Source organism: Glycine soja, chromosome 20 (genome assembly GCF_004193775.1).
Source record: "Glycine soja cultivar W05 chromosome 20, ASM419377v2, whole genome shotgun sequence".
NCBI classification, from domain to species: Eukaryota; Viridiplantae; Streptophyta; class Magnoliopsida; order Fabales; family Fabaceae; genus Glycine; species Glycine soja.
The window spans coordinates 2,447,674-2,461,510 of NC_041021.1; the positions used below are offsets into that span (position 1 = coordinate 2,447,674).

General features: G+C 34.6%; 1 protein-coding gene across 2 annotated transcripts; it reads right to left on the bottom strand.

Annotated features, from left to right (window-relative positions):
- Positions 1 to 1,838: 1,838 nt before the first annotated feature.
- LOC114403882 (protein argonaute 2-like) lies at positions 1,839 to 6,120 on the bottom strand. 2 transcript variants are annotated; one of them, XM_028367093.1, is made up of 3 exons: positions 5,734 to 6,120; positions 4,456 to 5,614; positions 1,839 to 3,670 (listed from the first exon to the last, which is right to left on the bottom strand). In XM_028367093.1, exons 1-3 carry the CDS (start codon positions 6,002 to 6,004, stop codon positions 2,197 to 2,199), a joined length of 2,904 nt encoding a protein of 967 aa, XP_028222894.1. In that variant the 5' UTR covers positions 6,005 to 6,120; the 3' UTR covers positions 1,839 to 2,196. The 2 variants fall into 2 exon arrangements, with proteins under 2 accessions (XP_028222894.1, XP_028222895.1); XM_028367094.1 differs by having other exon boundaries at positions 5,737 to 6,119.
- Between the last annotated feature and the right edge of the window lie 7,717 nt (positions 6,121 to 13,837).

Consider the following 13,837-nt stretch of genomic DNA (forward strand, 5'->3'; position numbering starts at 1 on the left):
TACTTGTAGCTTTTGGTGGTGTTTGTTGCATTGGTGTAAGTTTCAAATGATTTGTGTGTGGTCACTTTCTCCTTGTCTGTTTACTAATTTGTCAGTGTTGTGACTTGTGATCCATAAGTAAATTTTTTACCTTGCTGCGCATATATGTTGAAAATGTTATTATTGAATATGTATGGTTTGTGGAACTTGTGATGCTGCTTTTCCTTGCTTGCATGGAACCTAATTAGTTTTATTGACATAAGTATGGACTCGGTTCTTTGGTGTTTCTTTTTCTTCTTTTTTGTTTTACCTCCTCTCCATCCTGCTTTGTAATGTCCAATGAGGTTACTTTTGCAAAGTCATTTCATTCTATTTATTTGAAGGTAAAATTAACTAAATATCAGGACCTTGCGCTTAAAGGACTGCATAGCTTTGAAAGCAAGCACAAATCCTCAAATGTCCTGTCCGTATAGCACATTCTCTCTATATTTGTTGACTTGATTGTATTTAGTATAAACTGTTTTGGTTTCACAAATACAAATTGATTTATATTTAACAATTACTTTCTGTAAGTACAGAACTAGAATTGGAAATGTAATGGTTATTCTTTTGTAACGGGGAACCTATAACTTCATAATCAATGTATCTTTTTAATTTCCCTTTTATCTCCTCGTGTATATACTTTGCCATGATTCTTTTCATCTGCTGTATCTTATTTTCTTTCTTAATTTGTTATAGAGACAAAGGCCTTACAAGTAAAGGAGTAAATTACTCCTTTACTTTTCTTCCTTTTATTTTATGTGATTTTCATTATTTTACATTTTTATAAATTTTCCTTTCTCCTCAAACGATTATTTGTTATTTACTTATATAGAATAAGATTATCCTTTCTAAATAATGTTTTGGCACTTTTTCCCCTAATTTCTTGTGTTTTAGGAAAAAAGTTATAATCATTTTATATGTGTAGAGGATATGGAGTCTAATGAATGTCAGCCCCTTGAAATTAATGAGCCTTAAAACATTTTTCTTGGTCAAGTTCTGAATAGCAACAGTGAAGCTTAAAACTTTTACCAGACACACATGCCTTCAAATTGGGGTTTAGTGTAAGAAGGGAAAGAAGTTGCATCATTATGATAATGAGAAAAAGTTCATATGATTTAAATAGTTTTTTTTTAGGATTTAAAAACACTGAAGCTGAAGGTGAAATGACATATGAAATAGCATATTCAAGAACGGGTTGCGAACCAATGGTGCGATTTAATGTAAGGAAGGAATTTGAAAATTTCAAAGTTGATACTGAATCCTACAATTTTTTCTTGTGTTCTTTTGGAAGTAGTACTTACGAAATTTTTACTTGGCTTTAATCCCACAATTTTGTATAGCATAAGTGAAAATAACCCCTTAGGATAATAAGACTGTTTAATTGATGGCATTTTTTTTGCATTGACACACTTATTGACAAGTCAGAAATCTGATTCCACTAACTCTTTCTTGTAACAACAATCAATTTTCCTAACAAAATTAGTTAATCCCAAAACTATCATCTCTGCTCATGGGCGTGACATGCCTTTGTTATTTTAAGGCTTTCTTGAGTATTTCCTTTTCTTTCGTCACCTTTTTTACGAGAATAAACATGAATTTTAATAATAATAATAAAATATCCAGACAAAATGACATATTCCCAACTACAAATAAGTCATAATTGTACAAATAGAATTTAATAAATGACTCAAAATAAGCAAAAGAAAAAATCTATTAATTTCCTGCATACCAAGAAACATGCAACGGCGAGTAAAAATAGAGCAAGTTTACCCCAAAAAATAAAGCAGGAAAAATTGAGAAATGGTAGACCAAAAAAATAAGGAGCAACTTCAGAGGCAGGTATAAACCCAAAACCAACTAAAATAAATAACATGAACAATATGTGACTCCATTGCAACTATAGCAAAGTACATGAAACCTGCTAAAAGGTTGCATGTAGATGCAACCACAAACCCAAAACCAACTAAAACAACATGAACAATATTCGACTCCATTATAACAATAACAAAGGACAAGACACTGAAAACAGTTTCACGATAATTGACCCATTAGATTCACGCACAAACTACTTATCTATTTCAATCAGGAAAAGTAGTTTGTCCCAATGCAAAGAGAGCAGAGAAGAGGAGCAAAATAAGTTCTTCTGCCACAACAGAAAGTGCAGATATAAGCCCTTCAAACGAAGAACATTATATTTTCCACATCAGCATGCAACTTGTAATACCCCGGATCATTTAAACTTGAGCCTGTTGAAGAAATTGACAAAGAAGTAATCTGTGATGATGAAGACGACACAGCTGAACCAGGAGATTGCATTTGATTCATTGCTTCATAGTATAACCGTCCTCTATATGCAGTGAGATCAGCATAGTACACTGGAGGGACTAAAGATACAGGTTTAGTGCACCTTGCAAAGGTAAAGCACATGTCATATATCAGTTTCTGCAAATCATCAGAGTTAAATTTATGCTCATCCCATAAGACATGATAGTGAGTGGGCTTACTAGTACCCAAGCTTCCATAGTGACTACAAAGGTAAAAGTCAAATTCAAAAGGATGTACTACTTTTGTGTCCACAACTGTACCTGGAAACACATTGCCATTTTGAATCCCATCCTTTGGACCCACAGGAAAAAATCGAGTTTGATGTCGCTTTTGTGCGACAATAATAGTGATGGTTGGGAAGTAATTTGCATCACTAAACACCGATTTCAAATCTTGTAACTCCTCTGTGAGAACCATATGGAATTGACTTTCGCTCACGCCATCACGAAAGACAACAATTTTTTCAGGCCTGACTTTGTTCAGCCTATCGTAATACGAAACAAGTTCATAGCAAATTCTCCCAAAATTCAAAATTTTCTCAACCCGATGACCTTGAGCACAAACACGTGCTGCATAGCGATTTGCAGCAGGCCAATTAACAGTGGCAACTACAGCAGCAATTGATGGACTGTTGATGTCCCGGGAAGCTGGATGATTGACATCAGCCCCTATGAACATAACATGACCTTCACCCTCAAAGTGTGGTAGCCTATTGATGAGCTCCACATTACTTCCTCCAATTTTGGCATTGATCTTGAGGGCAAGATTTGTAAGATATTGGTCCTTCCCTTCATTAGCAATACCAGACAAGCAGCATTGTGTCACTATGCCAACCTTGGTCTCAGCAATCCATTTGAGGCACTTGTAACCTTGATGCTTGTCGGACATCACACACAGAAGAAATTGTAGTTTTCGTCGATATCTTTTTTGAACCTTATCCTCAATATTTTCAAGTAATTTACACAGCGAATTGTAATCCCCAAGACTCCACATACTAGATTGTTCACGCCAAACTGGCTCCTTCATGCCAATACCCAATTTTCTATACTTACCCATAAGGTTCTCAATGAATTGTTTGCTGTTTAATTTGCGCCAACCAGACTCCTGGCTGGTAAAATCAAGAATGCCCCAACACTCAACTGGCTTGCCTTCCACCATTGATCGTCCCACTAGATTCCACTGACATTTCTCTACTTCAAGTGTCATACTAACAGTCTGGCCATTTGGATTACCTAGCTTCAATTGTGGAGGCTGAATTACACGTCCTGTCACATTTGTCATGGAAGTGTTGACACTCATTCCAAAATTTTTAATAACACCACCTCTGTCAAAAGAGATTTTGTGAGGCCTTTGTCTCTATAACAAATTAAGAAAAAAAAAAAGATACAGCAGATGAAAAGAATCATGGCAAAGTATATACACGAGGAGATAAAAGGGAAATTAAAAAGATACATGAATTATGAAGTTATAGGTTCCCCGTTACAAAAGAATAACCATTACATTTCCAATTCTAGTTCTGTACTTACAGAAAGTATTTGTTAAATATAAATCAATTTGTATTTGTGGAACCAAAACAGTTTATACTAAACACAATCAAGTCAACAAATATAGAGAGAATGTGCTATACGAACAGGACATTTGAGGATTTGTCCTTGCGTTCAAAGCTATGCAGTCCTTTAAGCGCAAGGTCCTGATATTTAGTTAATTTTACCTTCAAATAAATAGAATGAAATGACTTTGCAAAAGTAACCTCATTGGACAGTACAAAGCAGGATGGAGAGGAGAGGTAAAAAAAAAGAAGAAAAAGAAACACCAAAGAACCAGAAAGACTCCATACTTATGTCAATAAAACTAATTAGGTTCCATGCAAGCAAGGAAAAGCAGCATCACAAGTTCCACAAACCATACATATTCAATAATAACATTTTCAACATATATGCACAGCAAGGTAAAAAATTTACTTATGGATCACAAGTCACAACACTTGACAAATTAGTAAACAGACAACGAGAAAGTGACCACACACAAATCATTTGAAACTTACACCAATGCAACAAACACCACAAAAAGCTACAAGTATCCAGTTTCATGAAATTAAATTCCCCTTACCCGCACGGTCCGTCCTCTGAGTTTACCATTGCTTGTATTGTACTTTGCCTCACCCTTGGAGGAGCCACTGACATGTCTTTTAAGTCCTTGGCAGCATATTTGTCCAAATTCTCTTTGGGATATCTCTGCCCCTCAACCAACTCACACAACTCCATAGGCACAAAATTCGTCTTGTTGCCTCCAAAATCCAAGGCAGGAATGTCCTTGTATTCAATGTTCACACCATACTTCTCTAGAAAGTAACCAACCAGAGTAGCTTCCTTTGGGGGATTCCGGCCCTCGGGATCCAAAATAGGGAATGTGATATGTCTCGTAACCTTGGGTGTCAACCTAGTAATAGTGTACTTCTGCTTTGTCTTCCGGTGTTTAACATTAACCTTCAACCCAATAAGTACATGCTCAACTTGTCTCCTGAACCGCCCAAACTCCCTTAAATTGAAGTCCCTAATATGCTCGTGCAGAAAATCCAACACCAACAGCTTCTTCCGAAAGGACAAAACCGAATAGTCCAGGCACAAGGACAATCCCTGAGAAGTAGACTTAAGACTCTGCTGAAACCCTCCAATCGCAATTATGCCATGGTTAAGATCTTTCTTCCTCAAAGGAGGGTTCATGGGGAAGAAGCACCGCCCCAAGGAAACACACTGCTTCGAAGGATTTTCCTTCACCACCAAATCCAAGCCGTGCAAAACATCCCTAGGGATCGAAAGCACGCTTCCACTGAGGTAATCCCTCAACTTCCGAAGCTCGAGCCTACTCACCAATGTCAGAGAGACCAAATAAGAAACAGGCCTTTCGTCCTCTCCTTTGGACACGTCCACGGTAAATGTTTCCTCCGGCAAAGGCACCGCGCTGAAGATGTTCTTTTCACCATCATACGCTGAAGCTGGCAGTGAATTGTCGGAAAACAGCTTATCCCGAATCAATGACAAGTCGTACTTCGAAATCTTCTTGGGAGGACGATTGTTCTTCAGTGGAGGAGCCTTGGCCTTCACTTCCACATTATAATGCATAATTATACTCTGTGGATTGAAGGAAACAGGGAAATGGTTCACACGGAGATAGCACTTTCGCACTGCAACTGTTCCCCCATTGTCAGGCCTACGCACAGGTGTGATGGTGTCCATTTTCTTCTCTGGTATCTTCGAAGATCCAATGTCTGTACATAATTAAAAACAAATTAAACTAAAATATTATCATTTATTGTTAGTTAATATTGATGATGCATTTTACAGACTAAAAACTGTAAGAAAAGAAAAATTAGTGGCTGATACTGAATACCTGGATGAGCTTGAGTTTGTGTTTGAACTTGAGAATGAGAATTGTTAGGTTTTGGAGAAGAAAAAGAAGGGTTTGACCTTGGTTGCCACTGTGATTGAGAAGGAGAACTTCTATCACCGTAACTGCTACGACCACCGCGGCCACCACCGTAACTGTTATGGTCACCGTTACCGTCACGGCCACCACCGTAACTACCGCGACCACCACCGTAACTGTTACGGCCACCATTACCGTTACGGCCACGGCCTCTGTAAGCACCTCTTTCCATTGGGATTGTTGCTAGGAAGAATTGGAGAAAACGGGAGCGAGAAAAAAAGTAGGAAAACGAAACGGAAATGAACGGAAGCAGTAACTGCAGAATTTGAGTAGTAACCGCGAGGGTCGGGGCGAATTTATACTGGGGTTGGGGAAATTACGGGAATGCCCTGGGTTGGCTTACCGTGTAAGCAAGAGACAAGAGTATTTGAGTAGTAACCGCGGGCGAATTTATACTGGGGTTGGGGAAATTACGGGAATGCCCTGGGTTGGCTTACCGTGTAAGCAAGAGACAAGAGTGAAAGAGTGTGTTTCCGGGCATAACGAGAGAGGAAGGTGTGAGGAAGTGACGGAGAAAATGAGGGGGGTTTATGCAAATAGACCAAATTGTCATAATCAAGTCAAAGTAATTTGATAGTGACATGTGTGTGGGGTATGGGATTACCTAAGCTAAATTCTTTTTTGACTGAAATCCCAATAGTGTTTTGTATCTCTTAAAGGATATTCATGTTTAAAATTACTGTGCCAATGCTTGTCCATTTCTTGTTTGGTGATTAAGGATGAACTTGTGTTTGATTTATCAAAACTGGCGGAAACACTGCTAAATGTCTGCAATTCTATTATGCTATAATTTTTATTGTATAAAAAATTATATATTATATTAATATCAGTTCACATAATTCATTGTAATTTTTGTTACTTAACTAATTGATTCAAAATTTTAATTTTAATTTTTTATTAGATATAAAATAAATTATATTGAAAGAATATTACTATACATTAGTACTATGATTATGTTGATGTGAATAGAAGTTAATAGAAGTTAAGAAGTTAGTGGTAGTTTCTTGTAAATAGGAGTTATGTGAAGTAGTTATATGAAGTAGTTATGTGGAGTCATTTTAAATATATTGTAACTGCACTAGTCTATATATTGTAACTTTGTAACTGCAGTAGTTGTATTTTTGAAAATTAAGAAAAAGAGTCGTCTCTCTAAATACTTGTATGTCATTGTTCTTTTTAACAATTGGTATCAGAGCTCCATTGTAGGGGCCTGATATTGAGTGCATGTGAGGAAAACAGTGAGTGTGTGAGGAAAACAGTGAGTGTGAGTCAAGAAAGAAACTGCAGTTTTTCTTTCTTTCGAGTAGAACGAGTTGAGAAGAATGGCAGAAGGTGGGAGTAGCAGTTTCGTGCAGCCTGCAATTCCAAGGTTTAATGGTCATTATGATCATTGGGCAATGTTGATGGAGAATTTTCTCCGCTCCAAAGAATATTGGGATCTCATTGAGAATGGGATATTGATGGTGGCAGATGGAATAGAGCCTACGGAGGCACAATGCAAATTGATCGAGGAGCAGAAGTTGAAGGACTTAAAGGTAAAGAATTACCTTTTCCAGGCAATAGATCGTGAAGTCCTTGAAACAATCCTCAAGAGGGACACGACAAAAAATATATGGGATTCAACGAAGCAAAAATTCCAAGGTTCAACCAGGGTCAAAAGGGCTCAACTGCAAGCTTTACGCAAAGATTTTGAGATTCTTCAAATGAAGGAAGGAGAAACAGTGAATGCATATTTTTCTCGTACTTTAACCATAGCCAACAAAATGAAGGCTCATGGTGAAAGTATGAGTGAAACAGTCATTACTGCAAAGATTTTGAGATCAATGATCTCAAAATTTGATTATGTGGTATGCTCAATTGAAGAATCCAACAACTTAGACGTGATGACTATTGATGAGTTGCAAAGTAGTCTTCTTGTTCATGAGCAGAGGATGAGAAGTTGTGGAGAAGAAGAGCAGGTTCTGAAGATCTCCCATGAAGACAAAGCAAGTAGAGGTAGAGGTAATGGTTCATTCAGAGGAGGTCGAGGAAGGGGAAGACAATCATTCAATAAAGCTGTTATTGAATGTTTCAAATGTCACAAGTTAGGACACTATCAATATGAATGTCCTGATTGGGAGAAAAATGCCAATTATGTTGAATTAGAGAAGGAAAAAGATGAAGAATTGTTATTAATGTCTTATGTTGAATTGGAGCAAGACAAAATGGAAGAAGTGTGGTTCCTTGACTCTGGTTGCAGCAATCATATGACTGGAAACAAGGAGTGGTTCTCAGAACTGGATGAAAGCTTTAGCCAAACTGTAAAACTTGGCAATAATACCAGAATGGCTGTTGTGGGAAAAGGTATCATTCGTATGCAAGTGAATGGATTTACTCAGGCAATTTCTGGTGTCTATTATGTTCCTGAACTTAAGAATAATCTATTGAGCATAGGGCAACTTCAAGAAAAAGGCTTAACTATTTTGATTCAACATGGGAAGTGTAGGGTATATCATTCTGAGAAAGGATTAATTATGCAGTCAGATATGAGTGGAAATAGAATGTTTTCTGTGTTGGCAACCATGATACCAAAAGCTTCCTCGTGTTTCCAAATTGTATCAGAAAATGAATCTCATCTTTGGCATTGCCGCTTTGGTCACTTAGGCTATAACGGATTGAGGACACTTTTTGATAAGAAGATGGTAATTGGGTTGCCTTCAGTCAAGATTCCAAAGAAGATATGCATAGAATGTTTAACTGGAAAGCAACACAGAAACTCTATGCCTAAGAAGAGTTTATGGAGAGCATCAAACAAGTTACAACTTGTGCATGCAGACATATGCGGGCCTATTAAACCAGAATCAAATAGCAACAAGAGGTACATCCTAAGTTTTATTGATGATTTCACTCGTAAAACTTGGATTTATTTCTTACATGAAAAATCAGAAGCTTTTTCCATGTTTAGAAATTTTAAAGCTCATGTTGAAAAGGAGATTGGTGCATATATTGCTTCTTTGAGAACAGATAGAGGTGGTGAATTTACCTCAAATGAGTTTGTAGAATTTTGCAAAAATCAAGGCATTAGTAGACAATTGACTGCAGCCTATACTCCTCAACAAAACGGAGTTGTAGAGAGGAAAAATAGAACGATAATGAACATGGTGCGTTCTATGTTAGCGGAGAAGCAGGTTCCTAAAATGTTTTGGCCCGAAGCTGTAAAATGGAGTGTGCATATCCTCAATAGATGTCCTACTGTGGTTGTGCAGAACAAAACTCCAGAAGAGGCATGGAGCAATGTGAAGCCAATGGTTGATTATTTTCGAGTTTTTGGGTGTGTAGCTCATGCACATGTCCCAGACCAGAAGAGAAGCAAATTAGATGAAAAAAGCAAGAAGTGTGTTTTCTTGGGAGTAAGTGATGAATCAAAGGCATACAGATTATATGATCCAGTTTCCAAGAAAATCATCATTAGCAAGGATGTGATTTTTCAAGAAGATGAATGCTGGAATTGGGGCAAAAGCAATGAAGAATGCATATCAGATGTTTTAAAGTGGAACGATGATGGTGATGAGAATAACATGGAAGAAGGAATAGAAAACAATGAAGAAGAAGGTAACATTGAAGGAGAAGGCAGTGATGTTGATACAAGAAACTCAAGTGAAACTGGTGTTTCTTCTAGTGAATCAACTGAAAATGATTCACCAATTTTGAATGAAGGGAGGGTAAGAGGACCACCATCTTGGGCAATAGACTATGTAACAGGTGAAGGTTTGTCAGATGAAGATGGTCTGAATGCTATGATAATGCTCACTGAAGATGACCCACTTACATTTGAACAAGCTGTCAAGAGTAAGAAGTGGAGGGATGCAATGATGGCAGAGATAGAGTCAATAGAAAAGAACAAGACTTGGGAGTTAACTATTCTACCGAAAGGGGTGAAGCCAATTGGAGTTAAGTGGGTTTTCAAAACCAAACTTAATGAGAAAGGAGAGGTAGACAAGTACAAAGCAAGGCTAGTGGCGAAGGGGTATGCACAACAATATGGAGTTAATTATACTGAAGTTTTTGCTCTAGTTGCTAGACTTGACACCATTCGATTAATACTTGCTTTGGCAGCACAAAACAATTGGGATGTTTTTCAACTAGATGTAAAGAGTGCATTTCTTCACGGTGAACTCAATGAAGAAATCTTTGTGCAACAACCATTGAGATATGAGAAGAAAGGTGAAGAAGGCAAAGTTTACAAGCTAAGAAAGGCATTGTATGGCTTGAAGCAAGCACCAAGGGCGTGGTATAGCAAGATAGAGGCTTACTTTGTTCGAGAAGGGTTTGAAAGGTGTTTATGTGAACACACACTGTTCACAAAGTCGAAGGAAGTAGGTAAAATTTTAATAGTAAGTCTTTATGTTGATGATTTAATATATACTGGAAATGATAAAAGTATGTATGATGATTTTAAGAATTCCATGATGTTGGAATTTGACATGACTGATTTGGGGAGGATGAGATATTTTCTCGGGATTGAAGTAATACAAAGTTTAGATGGGATTTTTGTGTGTCAAAGAAAGTATGCTCATGAAATTCTAGGAAGGTTTGGAATGGATAAAAGCAATCCAGTGAAGAATCCTATTGTTCCAGGCACGAAATTGTCAAAGGATGAAGCAGGAACCAAAGTTGATGAAACTTTGTTCAAACAGGTGGTTGGCAGTCTGATGTACTTGACTGCAACTCGACCTGATTTGATGTATGGAGTGAGTCTTATTAGTAGATTCATGTCTTGCCCAACTGAATCTCATTGGCTTGCAGCAAAAAGAATATTAAGGTATTTGAAAGGTACAACTGAGCTTGGAATTTTCTACAAAAAGAATGGTTGCACAAATTTGGTGGCTTACACCGACAGTGATTTTGCTGGTGATTTGGATGATCGTAGGAGCACTTCTGGCTTTGCATTCTTACTTGGTTCTGGAGCAGTTTCATGGTCTTCTAAAAAACAGCCTATAGTGACATTGTCTACTACTGAGGCTGAGTACATAGCTGCTGCGTTTTGTGCCAGTCAATGTATTTGGTTGAGAAGAGTTTTAGAGAAACTTGGTCATAAGGAGGAAAATAGTACTTTGATTCAATGTGACAATAATTATACTATACAACTATCAAAGAATTCTGTTTTTCATGGCAGAAACAAACATATTGATATAAGGTTTCATTTTCTTAGAGATTTGACCAGAGACAAAATTGTGGAGTTGAGTTACTGTAATTCTCAAGAACAAGTTGCAGACATAATGACAAAACCTCTTAAGTTAGAACAATTCTTGAAATTACGGAGTATGCTGGGAATGGTTGATGCGTCATTTATAAACTAAATGTTTGTTTTTCTTTTTAGTTTAAGGGAGGGAATGTTGATGTGAATAGAAGTTAATAGAAGTTAAGAAGTTAGTGGTAGTTTCTTGTAAATAGGAGTTATGTGAAGTAGTTATATGGAGTAGTTATGTGGAGTCATTTTAAATATATTGTAACTGCAGTAGTTTATATATTGTAGTAATTGCAGTAGTTGTATTTTTGAAGATTAAGGAAAAGAGCATTCTCTCTAAATACTTGTATGTCATTGTTCTTTTTAACAGATTAACATATAAATCATATATAATAACATTTTTTTATTATGCATTCATATGTATATTAATTTTAGTTTAATATGTTTTTCTCCTACATGCTTATTTATACTAAATTTTTTTAGTTCTTACTTCTTAGTTTTTACGGATTATGGGAAAAAATAATAGTTTTTAATTTTAAAGGGATGAAAATAAGGAAATTGTATACCTTTTATATTTTTTTTAATTTTTATTTTATATTTTAAAAAACTCTAACATTTTAGACATCCCTTAAAAACAAACATTTTAGACATAATTTTTTCAAGAAATATACAAATGCCAAAATAAAAAATATAGCAAATTAGGACAATAATAATAATTTTAAATATTAGATGGATAAGAATAAATAAATTTTTATACCTTTTATATTTTTTTAACTTTTATTTTATTAAATCTATTATTTTACACATAATTCTTTCCAACTGACGCAAATTTTTTTCAGTTTCGTATACAACAATTTTTTATTATTTCTCTCCATTTATTTAAAAATATAAAAGGAGTTCAATTTAATTATTTCTCCATTAAAAAATAAAGAAGAGCAATAAAGATAACTAATTTCAATTTTATTTCTTTTTACTTATTCATTTCATTTACTGAAATTTAAAACTTCCAGTTTATTTGAATTTTAAAAACCTGTCTATTTTTATTTATTAAAACTACCCACTTTTTAATTTAAAAAACCTAATAATTCATTAATTTAATCATACTTTTTTTTTAATTTCAAAAACTCTACCCACATTTGCTTCCACAATTTTTCACTATTATATTTACACGAATATATAAGATTGATTAAATGATCAGAAAAGAAAAAAATATAAAATGTCGTGATTTTAATCATCTTCTTAATAAAAATTATTAATTAATATTAGTTGGAAAAAAAGACTGTTGTGTTTACTTAAGATATGATGGTTCTTATCGTTGTATTTTTTCTAATTCTATTTTTTATATTTAATATTTTATTATTTGATTAATTATTTTTATTTTGAAAGTTTGGTTATAAAAATAATAATAATCAAGTACTATTTGTGCCTTTATTTATTTGTTGATAAAATATTTTATTTTCCTTTTATATCTTTATTAAGATAATGATATTATTTTTTTCTTTTAAAAAAATATATCATTTTTGTTTTTATAGTTTTTATTATATAAATAATTATATATATATATATATATTTAAATAAAAATATAATTATTTCTGTAATAAAAAACAATTTTAAAATAAGCTCTTATTAGGAAAACACCTTTTTTTAAAAAATAGAAAGGATTTGTTTCTCAAAATAAGAAAAAAAATAACTTTTTTAAAAAAACTGAAATTGTTTAGATAAATACAAATAGAAATAAGTTTAAACAAATTCATTCTAATTTAGAAAGAGATTAATCTAAGGGGTGCAATGGAAATGATCCATTGGTGGGAAAAATTCCTCGAAGGGGTGCAATGGAAATGGTCAAGATCTTTTCGTGGAGGTCTAACAGTACAAAATCATGGAAGTTGAAATGATTATTTGCTTATTTAATTTTATGAAAGAGTGTAAATACGTATTAAAAATATTAACATGCAAAAATTAAAGGCGGCAGATTACAATTGCACAACTTAAATGGAGCGGAATTTCAACGGCTTGTGACAGTTTTTTTTTTCACTGCAAAAATAAGTTATATTATATTACAAATAAGAGATTAGATAGGTCACAAGAAGTGGCACCATCCCAATTAGAGTATTACATAAAAGTTTGAATCTGAATTCTTAGTAAGCAATAGTAGAATATTGAAACTCCTTCCTATTGAACATAGAATCCTCTACTATGTTTTCTCAAAAAAAAAAAAAAAAGAATTATCTACTATGTTTGCAATCCCATTACGTGGAAAAAAAAACGGCTTGTGACAGTAGTATTGTTCGCTTTAAATTTTTTATTTATTTATTTCCAAGCATAATAAAGTGAGAATATTTTTTATGTATTATTAAAAAGTTGTAATTTTTTCACAAGAGGTGCATTCTCATATTCAAGTAAGTTTTTATTCTATAGAATATTGTAACGGATTCTGAGGGCTTTGTTTTCTTGGCGAGTCCGATAGGCGTTGGCGGTTCCAGCAAAGAGCCACCAGATGGTAATGGTGGTGCTGGAGTTAAAAATCGACTGTCGTTTAACGGGAAAAACTTAAAGCATGTGGGAGGTGAGAATAGCAAAATACTCGGGATGAAAATAACAACTCCCATGAAATTATGGAGGGTTTTTGTTGGTGTACCAATTAATTAATGACTCATATAAGACTCAAATTTAAGAATTTCATGTTATTAACATAATGCTCTAATCAATTAAGCTAATAAATCAATTATGTTATAAAATAATTAATGTCACTATATATAACATTAAAATGTCTAATGC